This window comes from Cyprinodon tularosa, unplaced genomic scaffold (assembly GCF_016077235.1).
Source record: "Cyprinodon tularosa strain WSP-4 unplaced genomic scaffold, ASM1607723v1 ctg109, whole genome shotgun sequence".
NCBI classification, from domain to species: Eukaryota; Metazoa; Chordata; class Actinopteri; order Cyprinodontiformes; family Cyprinodontidae; genus Cyprinodon; species Cyprinodon tularosa.
In genome coordinates, this window is record NW_024037882.1 from 309,448 (window position 1) to 325,797 (window position 16,350).

Below are 16,350 nucleotides of genomic sequence, written 5' to 3' on the forward strand. Positions count from 1 at the left end.
ATTAATGTGGTAAACTGACAGTCGTAATCAGAACACAGTGGGACAATTTGAAGCATCACTTTAAACCTATATCTGACAGAGGTATGCACAACTTTGGGATAGACTGTTAGGTAAGTCTGTAGAATCAATGTATTTTTTTTCATTTATGTAAAGCAATGTAAGTACTTACATTTGTAGTCCTTTAAAGTTTTTCTGAAAGCTTAGGTTTTCCTCATACAAATTACTCAAATGTAATACTCTAAATTGCTCAGTAAAATATATGGAGGATTCCAGACCAGACACTATTAATCTAAAACACTACCCCTTTATATTTGCTCACAGGATGTTAGAAACAGTTGTGCCGAAGAGGTCTTTTATCACATAAGATTATTGAGTCAGTGTAAAACTCAATTATTCAAAAGATGGACTGGAACCGATCAAACAGCCAACAAGCCGCATAACAAGAAAGCCTGGTCTGATGGGAAACAGGCAGTTGGAGCAGAAGTTTCCTGTTATATTAAACCCGAAATAAATATACATTCTGGGTTTGTCACACCACAGACAGATGTGCTTTTACCCAACCAGCTTAACCTAAATTACTAAATTATGGAAAATGTATAATTTTAGGTTGTAGTATTGAAAAGTAATTTTTAAAAAAGTCTCCTTTTAGAGTCGATGCCGTCTTAGAGATCTAAGCCCATTCCTAAAAAACTGCATGAAGTACATGTGAAATCACAATAATGCCAAAGGGAAACTTTACATTTGCATAATCATTTCTTGAACAATTCCCCAATTTGTAATGTTACAGCTGCAAATATCAGTTAAATAAGTATAGAATGTTTTGTTTCCTTTGGAAGAAATATTTGAAGTGTAAAAACCATTTGACCTTTTTTACTCCTAAATAAAATAAATTGCAGCTAAATGCCTTCAGATGTTACATAGCAGCTCCACCTGTGTGTAATTTACCCTCAGTATAAATAACCCTATGTTCTTTGGACGCCTTAGAGGTTTGTCAGAGAACTTTATTGAATAAATAGTATCATGAAGACCAATGAACACAGTTGGTCAGGAGTAGGTGGTGGAGAAGTTTAAAGCTGGCTTTCTGTGTAAAAAAAAAAATACCCCAAGCTTTGAACATCTGATAGAGAATTATGCAACCCTCTGTGGAAGAATTTTGTAAAATTACAGATCTGCTAATGCATAGCACTCCAACCTGACAGGAAAGGAAGCATTAAAACAGAAGAAGCTGAGAAATCCAAGTAGAAGGCTGTTGTAGAAAAAGAAAAGAGCTTTGAGAAGTCTCATTTCCAATTTACATATTAAAGAAGGTTTTCCCGACAGATAAGACCAAAATTGAACCCGTTGACCATCATTCTAAACTCATACTGGCGGAAAAAACGAACAATCCAAATGATCCACCATCATTACAAACGATATAATAGTGGTGACATCATGATGTAGGAATGAAAATACGAGGAAGATAGATGGTAAACACTGGACTATCATGTTAAAAAAAGAAAATACTTAATAAATCTGATTTCAGTAAAGAGCAAAATAGAATAAACAAAAACCTTGGGACAAAACACACCATTTATGTGCTAGAATAGTCTATAACCAGCCCAGATCTAAATTTAATGGAGGTAATTTGGAACATGTGTTGTTATTGTTGTTTTCAGTCCATCCAGTGTGATGAAATGTGAGCTTTTGTTTTCTTTTTTTGCAAATTAGAATGAGGAAAAAGCTGAACCAAAATAAAAACCTCCCAACATGCAAAGCTAGTAGTGATTCAATAAGCTCTTCAGCTGTGATTACAATTATAAGTGGTACTATAAACCTTGACACACAGGGCTAAATTTGATAAAATATCTTTTATCGTATTATAATATTAAAACAATCTAGTATTTTATTTTTCTTTAAAATAATGCTTTACTCTGTGTTAGTCTTTCAAAACATGAAGCTTGAGCTGCAACAAAATGTGATAAAGTTTAAGGGGTATTTTGGCTTAAATGATGATTCTCTGAAAATGGTTATTCAAAAACAAAATGAATGAAAAGCAAGCATTAAAAGAAAGAAACCCTGCAAATCAAAGAAACTAATAACCCCATTCTACCTTGAAGGATTTAGAAACATTCTGGCTGCTAAATAGGTTTATATATTTAAAATGTTAACCAGTACTTTGGATGTTGCCTGCTGGTAATCATTAGACATACACTATATTGCCAAAAGTATTTGCTCACCTGCCTTGACTCACATATGAGCTTAAGTGACATCCCGTTCCTAATCCATAGGGTTCAATATGACGTCGGTCCACCCTTTGCAGCTAGAACAGCTTCAACTCTTCTGGGAAGGCTGTCCACAAGGTTTAGGAGTGTGTTTATGGGAATTTTTGACCATTCTTCCAGAAGCGCATTTGTGAGGTTGCACACTGATGTTGGACGAGAAGGCCTGGCTCTCAGTCTCCGCTCTAATTCATCCCAAAGGTGTTCTATCGGGTTGAGGTCAGGACTCTGTGCAGGCCAGTCAAGTTCATCCACACCAGACTCTGTCATCCATGTATTTATGGACCTTGCTTTGTGCACTGGTGCACAGTCATGTTGGAAGAGGAAGGGGCCAGCTCCAAACTGTTCCCACAAAGTTGGGAGCATGGAATTGTCCAAAATGTCTTGGGATGCTGAAGCATTCAGAGTTCCTTTCACTGGAACTAAGGGGCCAAGCCCAGCTCCTGAAAAACAACCCCACACCATAATCCCCCCTTCACCAAACTTTACACTTGGCACAATGCAGTCAGACAAGTACCGTTCTCCTGGCAACCGCCAAACCCAGACCCGTCCATCAGATTGCCAGATGGAGAAGCGCGATTCGTCACTCCAGAGAACGCGTCTCCACTGCTCTAGAGTCCAGTGGCGGCGTGCTTTACACCACCGCATCCGACGCTTTGCATTGCACTTGGTGATGTATGGCTTGGATGCAGCTGCTCGACCATGGAAACCCATTCCATGAAGCTCTCTGCGCACTGTTCTTGAGCTAATCTGAAGGCCACATGAAGTTTGGAGGTCTGTAGTGATTGACTCTGCAGAAAGTTGGCGACCTCTTCGCACTATGCGCGTCAGCATCCGCTGACCCCGCTCCGTCAGTTTACGTGGCCTACCACTTCGTGGCTGAGTTGCTGTCGTTCCCAAACACTTCCATTTTCTTATAATACAGCTGACAGTTGACTGTGGAATATTTAGGAGCGAGGAAATTTCACGACTGGATTTGTTGCACAGGTGGCATCCTATCACAGTTCCACGCTGGAATTCACTGAGCTCCTGAGAGCGACCCATTCTTTCACAAATGTTTGTAAAAACAGTCTGCATGCCTAGGTGCTTGAATTTATACACCTGTGGCCATGGAAGTGATTGGAACACCTGATTCCAATAATTTGGATGGGTGAGCAAATACTTTTGGCAATATAGTGTATAACAACAACACTCTTAACACTTTCCTTAAATCGTTTCATGATTTCCATTATGGTCATGTTGGTAGTGAAATCTTTCACTTCCTATGTTTAGGTTTACTTTTATTCAAAAGAAAGAATCCATCTTGCTTCTCATTGAGTGTGAGAGGATCACAGACCCCACAGATTGTCATCCTCTTTAATTTGGTTCCAATCTCAACTGAGACTCTTTAAGACGAGCCAAACATGAATATATGAGTGGTAACTGTTAGAAAGCTGGCTCTATGTATAAGTTGGAACTCTAAGTCATATCAAGTTGTTCTTGTTTACTGTGGTTTTAAACTGGGTTGGTGGATTATGTTCGCTGTAGATTTGTGACACCATAAAACTGTGTTCTTGTTTTCACTCTGCCACAGAGTGATTATTTGCTGACATTAGGTTTGACGTCAAGACTCTTGTCATCCTCTTTGTATTGAAGTCTTGTAAACAATGTCACCCTTTCAATGCCATGTGTCCTCAAAAGTGTGTTTCTCATCAGCAGTTTACATTACACGCATGGTGGACTGTGGTTCTCTCACTGCTTCCCTTCGGTGGATAAAATAAAAAGAAACACTGATCTCAGGATGTTTTCCTGGTTCTTAGGGTTTAACTTGGAAGAAAAGAGGCACAGTGTAAAAACAAGCCTGGCCTCAGAGTAATTCAAAAAACTAAACCCTCGGAGTTGTTTGTGTTATAACAGAACGTTTGAATTGAGGTTGACTAAGCGTAGCAACCCCTTTCTGTTATACTTTGAAGGCTCCATAATAACCCTGAAGAGAGTGCCCATCAGTTCAAATGCAAAGAAACGCTCTCTTCTTTCATTTATTTTTTATTTTTCCTCTGGTGTCTGGCGGGTCAATGTCGTTGTCCAAGCAGATGTTTTAAATGCTAAGTTTGCCGTCCTGTGACTCAGATGCTCTGTCGCCTTCAGACCACAACAAAGATCCAATTGTGGCATGATTCCCACAAGCTGCTGTAGTCACTGGACGCCATGGCAATAATAACTCGCATCCTTTTGGCTTTCAACTAAATCTTCGACAGATTTTAATTTTGAGCAGTAAACTCGCCACAAAGTTCAGTCAGTACTCCAAGTTAACCATTCGCAGATTTTAACTGTTAACCTTCTTTCCAAAAGGATCTCTGATTCAGAGCTATAAAGTCACCAACATCATTGTCGCCCTGAATTTTTTTTTATATTTAAAATCCAGGCACTGCTTTGCAGTTATTAGCAAAATACCTCACACCACAAGTGACTGACAAATTTCTATAAAATATATATATATTTTTTGACAAGCTAAATATATGTTGTGCAAAATGGACAACCTTTGATTTCTTTATGGTCATCTTTCTTTTACCATTACTTTTGATAAGGCAAGTTTTAAGGCCACTTGAAATTTTTTTAAGTTTAACCACAAATACATATGTTTGTCAGCTATTGATAGTATTTAGCAACCAGAAAAAAATAAAACATTAAAAAATAAATCTGATTAAAATCTGACCCAACACCAGAGATAGAGTATGTAACAACACTCAGGTGATCTTCTCCTAGCAAGCTAAATGACTAAAACTCTAATTCCTAATTCATACTGGGCAAAGTTCTCTGCTTCTTGGTAAAATGCGTATTTATTAGAACTCAAAAAATGTCAGATAGATAACATAAATTGACTTAAACTTACCAAAACTCAAAAACAAGCTATAACTTGCTGCTACCCAGTATGTCCCACGATTTGTAGCCTACTTCCTACTTTTTTGTCTTTATATAATATTATTATATATGCAGTTGCAGCATATTGCAGTTGTTTTTGGCTGTATGTTTTTTTATGTTATTGCACTTACACACACGCACGCACACAAACACACACACATACTCATATTTTGCTGAATCACTGTGAACATGTGCCCTGGAGCAATATAACAGTCAATCTGAGTCCATCTATTCTCACAGCAAAGTTGTTATTACCCTTTTACATTGTGTAGTTCAGAAGGATTTTATAGTTCAAACCATCCATCCATTTTCCCCTGCTTAATCCGTCAGGGTCATGGTGAGGCAGGTACCTATCTCCAGCACTCTATGGGTGAAAGGCAGAGTAAACCCTGGACAGGTCGACAGTCCATTACAGGGCAACACAGAGACATACAGCCATGCACATACTCACTCACACTTAAGGAAACCTTTAACAATAATTCATGTCTTTGTACTGTGGGAGGAAACCCAGGAGGCTGGGAATCAAACCCAGGACCTTCTTGCTGCAAGGCAACAGTGCGGCATATGTGCAGCCCTAATTTAAACAGATTTAAAGAATTCAAAAATATTCCTGTTTAAAAAACCCTACCTACCCCATCTCTATTTCTTTAAATAAAATGTAAACCAAACTGAATCAGCCACTTTGACAGAATTTTCTCAATAGGGATTGATTACTTATGCAGAAACCAAGCTGTGGTTTATGAGAACTGGTATCCTTCAGATTTGGTTTTTGGTTTTCTTGTAAACCTTTGAGGCTTAGCTGTGTTTGCACTTAGTGGCTGATGGACAAATTTAGAGCAAAAAGAGCACCTATAGGCTAAACTAAGGATACTGTGCTGTATGAGGAGGAGACTACACAAACAATTCACATCTCAAATAATATTAAGCTGCCATAGATTTAATATTCTATCAAGTGGTGTTAGAAAATTTGAAATAAGGTTTTAAAGTTTAGCTAAGGGAAATCTTTTCATGTTTTTCCTCCTGAGCTTACTGAGACTGTCTGTTTTATCTCATCATCTTTATTAGCTTTTTTAACTGAATGGTATGCATTAGTATATTTTATTTTGTTTGATATTATTCTTCATAATAATAAGCCCTGCATATTCAGCATCTTAACCTTATTTTTTTTAAAGTTCTTACAGCACTTGCGGCTATGGTGAGTAGGCTGACAGGAAAGGGGAGAGACATGCGGCAAAGGACCACAGGCCAGATTCGAACCCAGGTCGGCAGCTTCGAAGACTTAGGCCTCTGTACATGGGTCATGTGCGCTAACCACTGCTCCACCGAACCACACCCCCATCTTAACCTCTAAACTCTCAAATAAGACTATTTTATTCAGAGGCAGTCACACACTAAAACACAAAATATCCTCTTTGGAAACATAGAACTAACAAAAAAACAAACAAAAAAACAAGCGGATTTTACTAAAACTTGCAAGACTTTTTAGAAACTTTAGGTCTTACATACGTAGAGCAGAGGTGTCTGTACGTAAGTATAGTTTTTAGGTATCTATACTTTACTCCATTACTTATTTTTCTTCCTACTTCTGACTTCTACTCATTACATTTTCACACAAGTATCTGTAATTTCTATTCTTTACATTTTTAAAACAAACGTTACTTGTTACTCTTGGCTTCGGCTTAATGTTTATAAATATTTATTTCACGTTATGTGTGCCATCCAATGCAGATCATTGGCACCATCCACATCTAGTGGAAACTAGTGTAATTGGATGAGTCATGTAAGGCAAACACTCATTGGTTAGCTAAAGGAAATCATCAGAAGCAAGCAGGTGTTCTTCAAACTGCAAACGTGAATTGTCTATGCCATGCTACAATGTAGGATTCAGAAAAAGATCTTAAAATGTCTGAAAGGTCGGACACAGGCGAGAGCGTATTGGGAGATGGAGACCAACAATACCTCCCTCATCCTTGGCCCTATCTCAGAGAATCTTCCAAATTAGTCGTAAAATTGAGTTTTCAATTAATATCGTGGCACCTGGCTTTTTTTTTTTTTTTTTGGAAAGTTTACTTTATACTTTTATATTTTAAATAGTTTTTAGGGCACATACTTTTCACTTTTACTTGATTAAAGAGGTGAAGTTGATACTTCAACTTTTACCAGAGTGTTTTTAAACTGCAGTATCTATACTTCTACTTAAGTAACAAATGTGTGTACCTTTGACACAACTGGCATAAAGGTTTTAGGGTTGGTAACTTTCATGGAATCTATAGGATACTAACAATAATTTGCAGGACTGGATCTTAAAGCCTATACTCTCAGGTCTGTATGTATTACCGGTATATCTTTAAAACAGCTTTCCTGGAACTTATAGGATACTTTCCTGGTACAAAAGAGCATTTCCTTGAGCTGAGATGGTAATTTCCACAAAATGAACACATTGTTGAACTCAAATTTAAAGGTGTATTGTCATGTTATATTAAATTCTTTTACATTTGGTAGGAAAGGGAATTTACTTTTTCCTTTATGTTCTGATGGTTCAATAGAACTTAGAATTACTCTATATCATTCTATTTAATTAATAAAGGTTGGTCTTGGACAAACCGTTATTAAGCTGTTGCTGTTCCCATTAACTGTTGCTTTATCTCAAAGCATTGCAGGACAACCACGCTCAGACTATATTCCATTCTGTAAATAAGACTATATTTAGAGAATGGTTTCAAAAAGCTTTTATGATGCTTTCCTGGAACTTGCACTACTTTCCTCAAAATTGCAGGGAACTTTTTTTAAACCTACAAGCAGACATTTTGCAAACGTATCATTTTATTAAGCTTGTCTTGGACATGCATGTTTTTATAGCACCTAAAGTCTACTGTCTTAGAGCTTACAGGGTTCTTTGTCTGAACTTACAGTCTGCTATTGGGAGCAAGTGTCATATTAAATTGCAACTTGACATTTTCCCTGAACCTTTGATAAGTAAGTAGATTTTTAGGCCGGTACTTAAAGGGCCTGTAGCCTGTAAATTCCACTAGACAATTTTCTAAGTTCTTTAAGATGTGTTGCACTTAAAACAAACAAAAAATACTAAAACATATTTATTAAGACTAAGTTGGTAAACTTAATTCAAATAGCATTTTTCACAGATAAAAATCACAAAATTCTTTATAGTGTGCAAATAAAATATATACAAACATAAGAAAACCCAAAGAAAAACAATTAAAATATTTAAGAACCAAACAATTGTGTTCCATCTTTTTATCATTTATCAAATGATTGTCTATTCATCACGAAATTCCCAAAGTTACTTTCAAGAATATATTGTTCATGAACAAATTGAAAAACTTAATGATACCAATAAACCTACCCTTCTGCATCTGTAAATGTTTCCCCCCTTTTTTTTCCTTATCCTTTCAAGAGGATAAAGCAGAACGATGTTACAATAAACATTCCAGAGGGAGTCACCCACCCGGTTCATAATTAGAGACCCGGTAGGCTGAGTAAGATACACTATATTGCCAAAAGTATTTGCTCACCTGCCTTGACTCACATATGAGCTTAAGTGACATCCCGTTCCTAATCCATAGGGTTCAATATGACGTCGGTCCACCCTTTGCAGCTAGAACAGCTTCAACTCTTCTGGGAAGGCTGTCCACAAGGTTTAGGAGTGTGTTTATGGGAATTTTTGACCATTCTTCCAGAAGCGCATTTGTGAGGTTGCACACTGATGTTGGACGAGAAGGCCTGGCTCTCAGTCTCCGCTCTAATTCATCCCAAAGGTGTTCTATCGGGTTGAGGTCAGGACTCTGTGCAGGCCAGTCAAGTTCATCCACACCAGACTCTGTCATCCATGTATTTATGGACCTTGCTTTGTGCACTGGTGCACAGTCATGTTGGAAGAGGAAGGGGCCAGCTCCAAACTGTTCCCACAAAGTTGGGAGCATGGAATTGTCCAAAATGTCTTGGGATGCTGAAGCATTCAGAGTTCCTTTCACTGGAACTAAGGGGCCAAGCCCAGCTCCTGAAAAACAACCCCACACCATAATCCCCCCTTCACCAAACTTTACACTTGGCACAATGCAGTCAGACAAGTACCGTTCTCCTGGCAACCGCCAAACCCAGACCCGTCCATCAGATTGCCAGATGGAGAAGCGCGATTCGTCACTCCAGAGAACGCGTCTCCACTGCTCTAGAGTCCAGTGGCGGCGTGCTTTACACCACCGCATCCGACGCTTTGCATTGCACTTGGTGATGTATGGCTTGGATGCAGCTGCTCGACCATGGAAACCCATTCCATGAAGCTCTCTGCGCACTGTTCTTGAGCTAATCTGAAGGCCACATGAAGTTTGGAGGTCTGTAGTGATTGACTCTGCAGAAAGTTGGCGACCTCTTCGCACTATGCGCGTCAGCATCCGCTGACCCCGCTCCGTCAGTTTACGTGGCCTACCACTTCGTGGCTGAGTTGCTGTCGTTCCCAAACACTTCCATTTTCTTATAATACAGCTGACAGTTGACTGTGGAATATTTAGGAGCGAGGAAATTTCACGACTGGATTTGTTGCACAGGTGGCATCCTATCACAGTTCCACGCTGGAATTCACTGAGCTCCTGAGAGCGACCCATTCTTTCACAAATGTTTGTAAAAACAGTCTGCATGCCTAGGTGCTTGAATTTATACACCTGTGGCCATGGAAGTGATTGGAACACCTGATTCCAATAATTTGGATGGGTGAGCAAATACTTTTGGCAATATAGTGTAGATGACTGCAGTGTGTGTCAGTGCAGTGTGGTAGAGTAGGAGGGGGGCCTCGCTGTTCCAGAGACTGCTGGTTAAATGCAGGTGGTTGGGTGTACGTGTCAGCTTTTATCTCCACTTTGAACACAGGTAAGCTCAGGGGCCTACACAGGTGTGTGTGTGTGTGTGTGTGTGTGTGTAGAGGGCTGAGAGTTAAAAAATGATGGTAGCATTTACGGTACAAAAAAGGCCAGAGGCAGAGATTTGTTAAGGTGAACAATATTTGACGGAGCTTTGCTGAAGTCACAGAGTGACACAGATATGGCCTTTGTGTTGGTTATGAAACCACTAATGATCTGCATCGTACAGACACTGATGTGGTCATTGAAGGGGTGCTGGGCCTGGTCACAAAAACATCAAACAGCAAGCAAATGCTTTGGTGGAGAAGTTGTTTTGACTCACTGGGTTCCCTGCAAAGGAGAAGACACAATAACTTCTGAATCATTTTGTCTGCTAGGGTGTTTTGGTTTTAATTAGTGTAATGAGACAAGTGATTATACTGGCAAGGGAAGAGAATGATCCCAACAGCACACAGGGACTCAGCATTTATGTCAGAGATTGGGAAAAAAACACCACACTCTACACATCTGTTGATAAGAGAGAAACTTAAAATGTCCTTTGTTTAAATGGTGGAAAAATCATGTGACCTTTTTAATTTAGGTCATCTCAAAAACAGCATGTTCCATGAATTAAATATTGAGAATGTGCTGGAGTTTTCCTCTCCCCTGGCACTACATGCATACTTGGTGTGAGGGATTGCCTTTAAGTCAATGAGTCGATGCAATAACCTGGTTTTCCTTAGATAGAAAACTTTGAACCAAACTGACTGCATGATCTGGTTGAAATGTCTTTGTAAAGTGGCTTAAAGTGGCATGTGTTGTGAATTGGCACTATATACATAACCTGAATTGAATTGAATTACAACACAAAGTTCAAATGACAGAGCTGAAACCTGTTGGATAAAAACACATTCTTTTCTGAGTAACAAAACCCTTCTCATCTTTCTAACTAGACATAGATGGCAATTCCCGCTATTGCAACATACTATTACCACACCTGAAATTATGCTATGGCCTTTGGTTCCATGTGCTACTGTAAAATTATTTTTGGCCCTCAGTTATATTTAACTAGTTCCTCACTTTCTGGAAGGGATTTTTGATGAAAATTGTTGTCCTGCATAATTTAATGCTTTGTTTTTGTTCACATGGCTTTTGGTAAATACATGTAAGAGTTTTGCCTGTGAACATGTTTAAAACAGGTTAAACCTATTGGACAGAAACACATTCTAAAATAACACATATCTCACTCACAACTGCTCCTTAAATACTATCAAAGTTATTTATTCTACCTTGAAACCTTCACTGTCACCAGAGCACCAATGTTTGTGTTTAAATCAAAATATTAAAATATCTGCTAATCTTTAACCTTGTTTTTGTGACTAGCATTAAATATACGATTGGTGTAAATGACTTTACACTACATTTCTGCTGGTCAACTGAACGTTGCTTTTATTGTGTGCTCCACTTTGGTTTCTGCTGATGAGACTGTAATTGCAGACGCATGCACTTGAACTGCTTCATGCATGTAACCATTGAAAATCAGTCAGAGAAATGATAGAAATCAGAGCAAGCAAAGATGTCCGTGTTTTTTTTTTCTGTTCCTAGATCTGAATGAATGAACAAAGTATTCTCATTGAATACTTTGTTCTGTACAAAGTTGAATGTGCTGAAAACAAAATCACACAGAAATCATACATGGAAATCACATGTATTAACCAATGGATGCCTGAATTTGGAGTCACACAAAATTAAAACACACTACAGGCTGATCCAACTTCGATTTAATTCCATACAGCAGGTCCGAATGAGGTTCAGTATTGTGTGTGGTTACCATGTGAGTATTGACCCCTCTACTGTACATCCTCTGGGCATGCTCCTGATGAGGTGGCGAATGGTTTCATGAGAATTATCCTCCCAGACCTGGACTAAAGCATCAACCAACTCCTGAACAGTCTGTGGTGCAACATTACAGACTGTAATGTGGATTGATCGAGACATGATGTCCCAGATGTGCTCAGTCAGATTCAGGTTTAGGGAAGGGACGGGCCAGTCCATAGCTTGAATGCCTTCATCTTGCAGGAACCGCTGACACACTCCAAACCCAGGGTCAATAGCACCAGCATATGGTCTGACAAGGGGTCTGAGGATCATGCTACCTCTGGTGAGCCACTGGAGGCCTGTGCAGCCCTCTAAAGAAATGCCATCCCACACCATTTCTGACCCACTGCCAAACCGGTCTTGCTGAATGATGTTGCATGCAGCAGATCCCACTTTGCACAGTCTCCAGACTCTGTCACTTATGCTCAGTGTGAAACTGCTTTCATATGTGAAGAACACAGTGGTGATTTTTTTAATCTTGGTTTTCTTTGCCAAATGCAAGTGTCCTGCAGAGTGCATCTCCTGCTACCACAAGTGTGAAACCACCCAAACATTCAAAAGGGAAGAATACATCCACCACAAAGCATAGGTACTGAGAAGAGGTCTGTGGTCCCACCTGCAAAACCACTCCTTTATTGAGGGTGTCTAGCTAACTGCCAGTAAATTTCCTCCTCTTTTCTATTCCATTTGCACAGCGACGGGTGAAAATGATTGTTAATCAGTGTTGCTTCCTCAGTGGATATTTTTTGAGCAGTGCATATTTATATTTATATATAAATATATATTATATATAAGAGTTTTCCAATAAAGGTATAATTTTTCTTTTTATAGAGCAAAGATACATTTTTAATGCATTTTCTTTATAATGTCTTTAGTATCATTCAGATTATCTAAAGACAGTTCTTTCTTGGGGAAAAAGAGTCATATTAACAAGGCTCCTAAACTAACACTTTGTACAAACTAATTTTTATTACATTTATTGTGTTTGGTAACTGATTTTTCGATATGACTTTGTTTAGACTCCTTTGTTTAGAACCTTATGATGTTAGTTCGAAATCAACAAAAGCTTTCTTTAAAATTAATCAAAGATTTGGGAACTTTCTAAGCAAAATCCAGCAAGAAATCCATGCAAGAAGCTAAAAGATCGCTGTTGGTAAGAGATGAGCTCATATTCCGATAGATTTGGAACATTTTAGAAAGAAAAAGTCAGTAAATATTGCTAATTCAAGATAAGGCATGCTTCTTTACTAAAGACACCTAAAGTCAGAAACTATATTTAAAACCCATAGAACAAAGTGTACAACGTGGTAAACAAGGTAAAAGCTGCACTATTGCAACTTTTACAAATTTTAATTTAATTTATTTTCTAAATTTTATGTACAATGAGTATATATGGGTGTGTGTGATGCTAAGGTACCCTGTGAAACATCTAGGTGTCAAAACAGGTAAGACTCACTAATAGGGTTTGATTGCACATATCCTGCATAGAAATATCTGAAGAAATGTTGCATCTTCATAATTCACCCAAAGGAAAGATGCCAAGCTGTCAAAGTTGGAATGTTACATGTTGAGGTGCCAAGGTTTATATGGAGAGAGAAAAAAGAAAACAAGAAAATTACGTTAACTCCAGCAGACCATAAGGAATGTTGCCAAGTAGCATGTAGGGGCAAGTACAAAGAGTGATTACGCCCACCTCCACCCCAACAGACACACACACACACCCACACACACACACAGGCAGAACACAATAATGAGTCAAAGGAAGCCTACCATACTGCATAGCATTTTCAGACAGATATGCAGTAGTTTATGTTCAGTCTGGCCCAATAAATGTTGAACATGAGGTGCTTTTCGACACATTTATTAATTTTTAAATCAGATATATTTAGACTTTGTTGCTGAAAACCTCATTCTATGGCTTACCAAAATCCAGGTTCCAGTAGTGTACTCTGCAATCTATACCTCAATATTTCTAAATAGTAAACGCTTTTTTTGTTGGCATCCTTCCTAAATGACTCACTGCGGTAGCTTTTGAAGGATAGATATAACAATAACTTGATTGTAGATGCACCACCATCTTTCATATATGAGTGAGGTGATCCAGGCAGTGGCCCACCCACCGACTGACCTTGGTTAAGACATAAAAAAAGAATGTACATTTTATTATGAAATTAAAATATTTCGAAATAAACATATTTTTTAGATTTTTTAGATGTGCTTGTAAAGGTGTTTCGTTCGTCATCGGATTGGTGATGTATTTCTGCCCTGGGGCACAAAAATCTTTGGTTATTGACTCTTGTTAAAAGTTGTACATGTGCAGTTGCTCCTCTGCAATGAAAAAGGATAGAAGATTAAAAATACTTGCAGAAGGAACTGTCGTCACAATCGTAATGCGGCTGATTCACAGGTCAGGTTGTGGAAGTGAAATCCCTTAAAGCAAACTTACCAAGAGAAGCTGGAGGTGAAACTGTGAAACAGATGGAGATGGTACACCTGGTCTTTTACATGGTTTAGCAAGAAGGCTTGGCTAACTGCATGCAGCAAGGCTAACACTTTATTCTGCTGCCTTGACTGCCTGCCTCTTTTTATAATTTCAGGATCTGACCAAGTACTGGTGACCTGTCCAGGGACTGGCGACCTGTCCAGGGTGTGCCCCGCCTCTCGCCCATTGACAGCTGGAGATAGGCACCAGCACCCCTCGTGATACCACTTGGGAGTAAGCGTGTTAGAAAATGGATGGATGGATCTGACCAAGTATGGATAAAAACAGCTAGGACTGATTTAAAGCACTTTTAAGAAAAGGCAAAGAAGCATGAACAATCTGGAATTCGCATTGAAAATAACATAATATAGTGTACTTTTTCTAGGTGTTAAATAAACACATTCTCAGAATAAAGAAAAAAATCTATATATCAAAATATATAAAGCTGACAAATAGCTTCTCCGTTATGAAACTGGTACCTTATTTTTTATTTTAGATTTGTGTTACAATATTGGACCATGCAAAGCACAGATTTGCCTTCACTGAAACTGAAATCTCGATTACAATGCAAATTGTAATTGATGATAAAGAAATGGTTTGATTGATTAAATGACAGAGCCTCAGAGGAAACAAATTATTTACAAAAAGTAAACCTGTACATGAAATTATGTTTTTGTTTTTACTAAATGTTAATGTTTTTTGCTGTTGGCAATAATGCAAATATACTGGTGTGGTCACTTAGTATACTTTTGATTGGGTTTTGGCATGCGTCTATTTTTTATTTTCTGGAGAAAACTCCACCAGCCGCCACTGGATCCGGGGAAGGTTGACTCCAACTGCTTGATCTGAAGTATTTAAAGGTACACTATGCAACCGGTGTTGATTTCCAGCGAGGCTCCCCCCAGAGGGCGAAAGTAAAAGTGCACTGTCGTAAATATGCACAGCTGTTCTCCTGGTTTCTCCGTCAAGCCAGGCGCGGTTGTTTTGAGCATAGCAGACAGGCGAACGCAACGAATGACATGCTGCGTTCACACTGGACGTAGCTGCCGCGACAGAAGCAGCGAGTTTACATGCAAAGTCAATGGTTGACGCGCGTCAAGGCGCAGCAAAAGGTCCCGCGGCGCGTTTTGAGCAGCAGGCCCAGCGCGTCTGAGCAGCTGAAGCAGCTCGTCGGGCGCGTTTAAGCATCTGACGCAGGGAGAAAGACACAGCGCTGATGATCACTCCTCTTAAACAGTTTATTGACGCCTAAATTAACTTAAAATGCAGAAATCTGCCGGCAGAATATGCAGTTTGGATTATTTAGATGAAAAACACCTACCAGCTGCCGCGGTGAACCGCGAGGAGGCAACCCGGCCAGAGGCTGCTGATGAAGGGATCCCTACTGTCGGCGCATCCCTGGTATGTGGGGGTCTGAGCGGCTCCGACAGAAAAAATATTGAAGGCAGGATAATAATCTGAATGAACTGATGGCACTGATTACGTTTTCAGGTGTATTTTCTCACTTAAACACATATTAAAACTACTTTATTCCCACTGATCACAGCAAATATAGCTGCAAGGCAGAGAAAGGATAGTGAAGCTCTGCCCAATGCGCGTCAGACACACTTTTGCACCACGCAGCCAGAGCAGCAAAGCTGCTTCAGCCGCGCGTCAGAACTAACTGGTACAAGCAGCAAAAATGAAGCAGCAGACGCGATTTTGCTGCGTCCGATGTGAACGTAGCATAACTGCACAAAGATCGCCACTGTGCTAGCAACGAGCATGCTTTTAACTGGGGGGTGTAGCAGTTCTAGCCGTAAAGCAAGACTGACTCTCGTGAGACTTCTGAGCCTGTGGGTGCGGGTCGGTGCTCCTGCAATTGCAAGTGCGGTATTTCCCCCACAGACCACCAGGGCGGCCGAGAATACCTTTGTTCAACCTGAAATGACTCATTTAACGTTATGGAACACATTAATTAACTGAAAAATGTTGCATAGTG

At 39.3% G+C, this 16,350-nt stretch overlaps 1 protein-coding gene across 1 annotated transcript in view; it reads right to left on the reverse strand.

Annotated features, from left to right (window-relative positions):
* LOC119789026 overlaps window positions 1-12,223 on the reverse strand; it is a 30,565-nt gene extending 18,342 nt beyond the window's left edge. Inside the window, exons 1-3 of the mRNA XM_038293776.1 lie at window positions 11,869-12,223; window positions 10,353-10,360; window positions 10,133-10,291 (exon numbers count right to left, since the gene is read on the reverse strand). Of these exons, the coding sequence (XP_038149704.1) occupies window positions 10,133-10,291; window positions 10,353-10,360; window positions 11,869-12,223 (522 nt within the window). The remainder of the gene's footprint in view (window positions 1-10,132; window positions 10,292-10,352; window positions 10,361-11,868) is intronic.
* Between the last annotated feature and the right edge of the window lie 4,127 nt (window positions 12,224-16,350).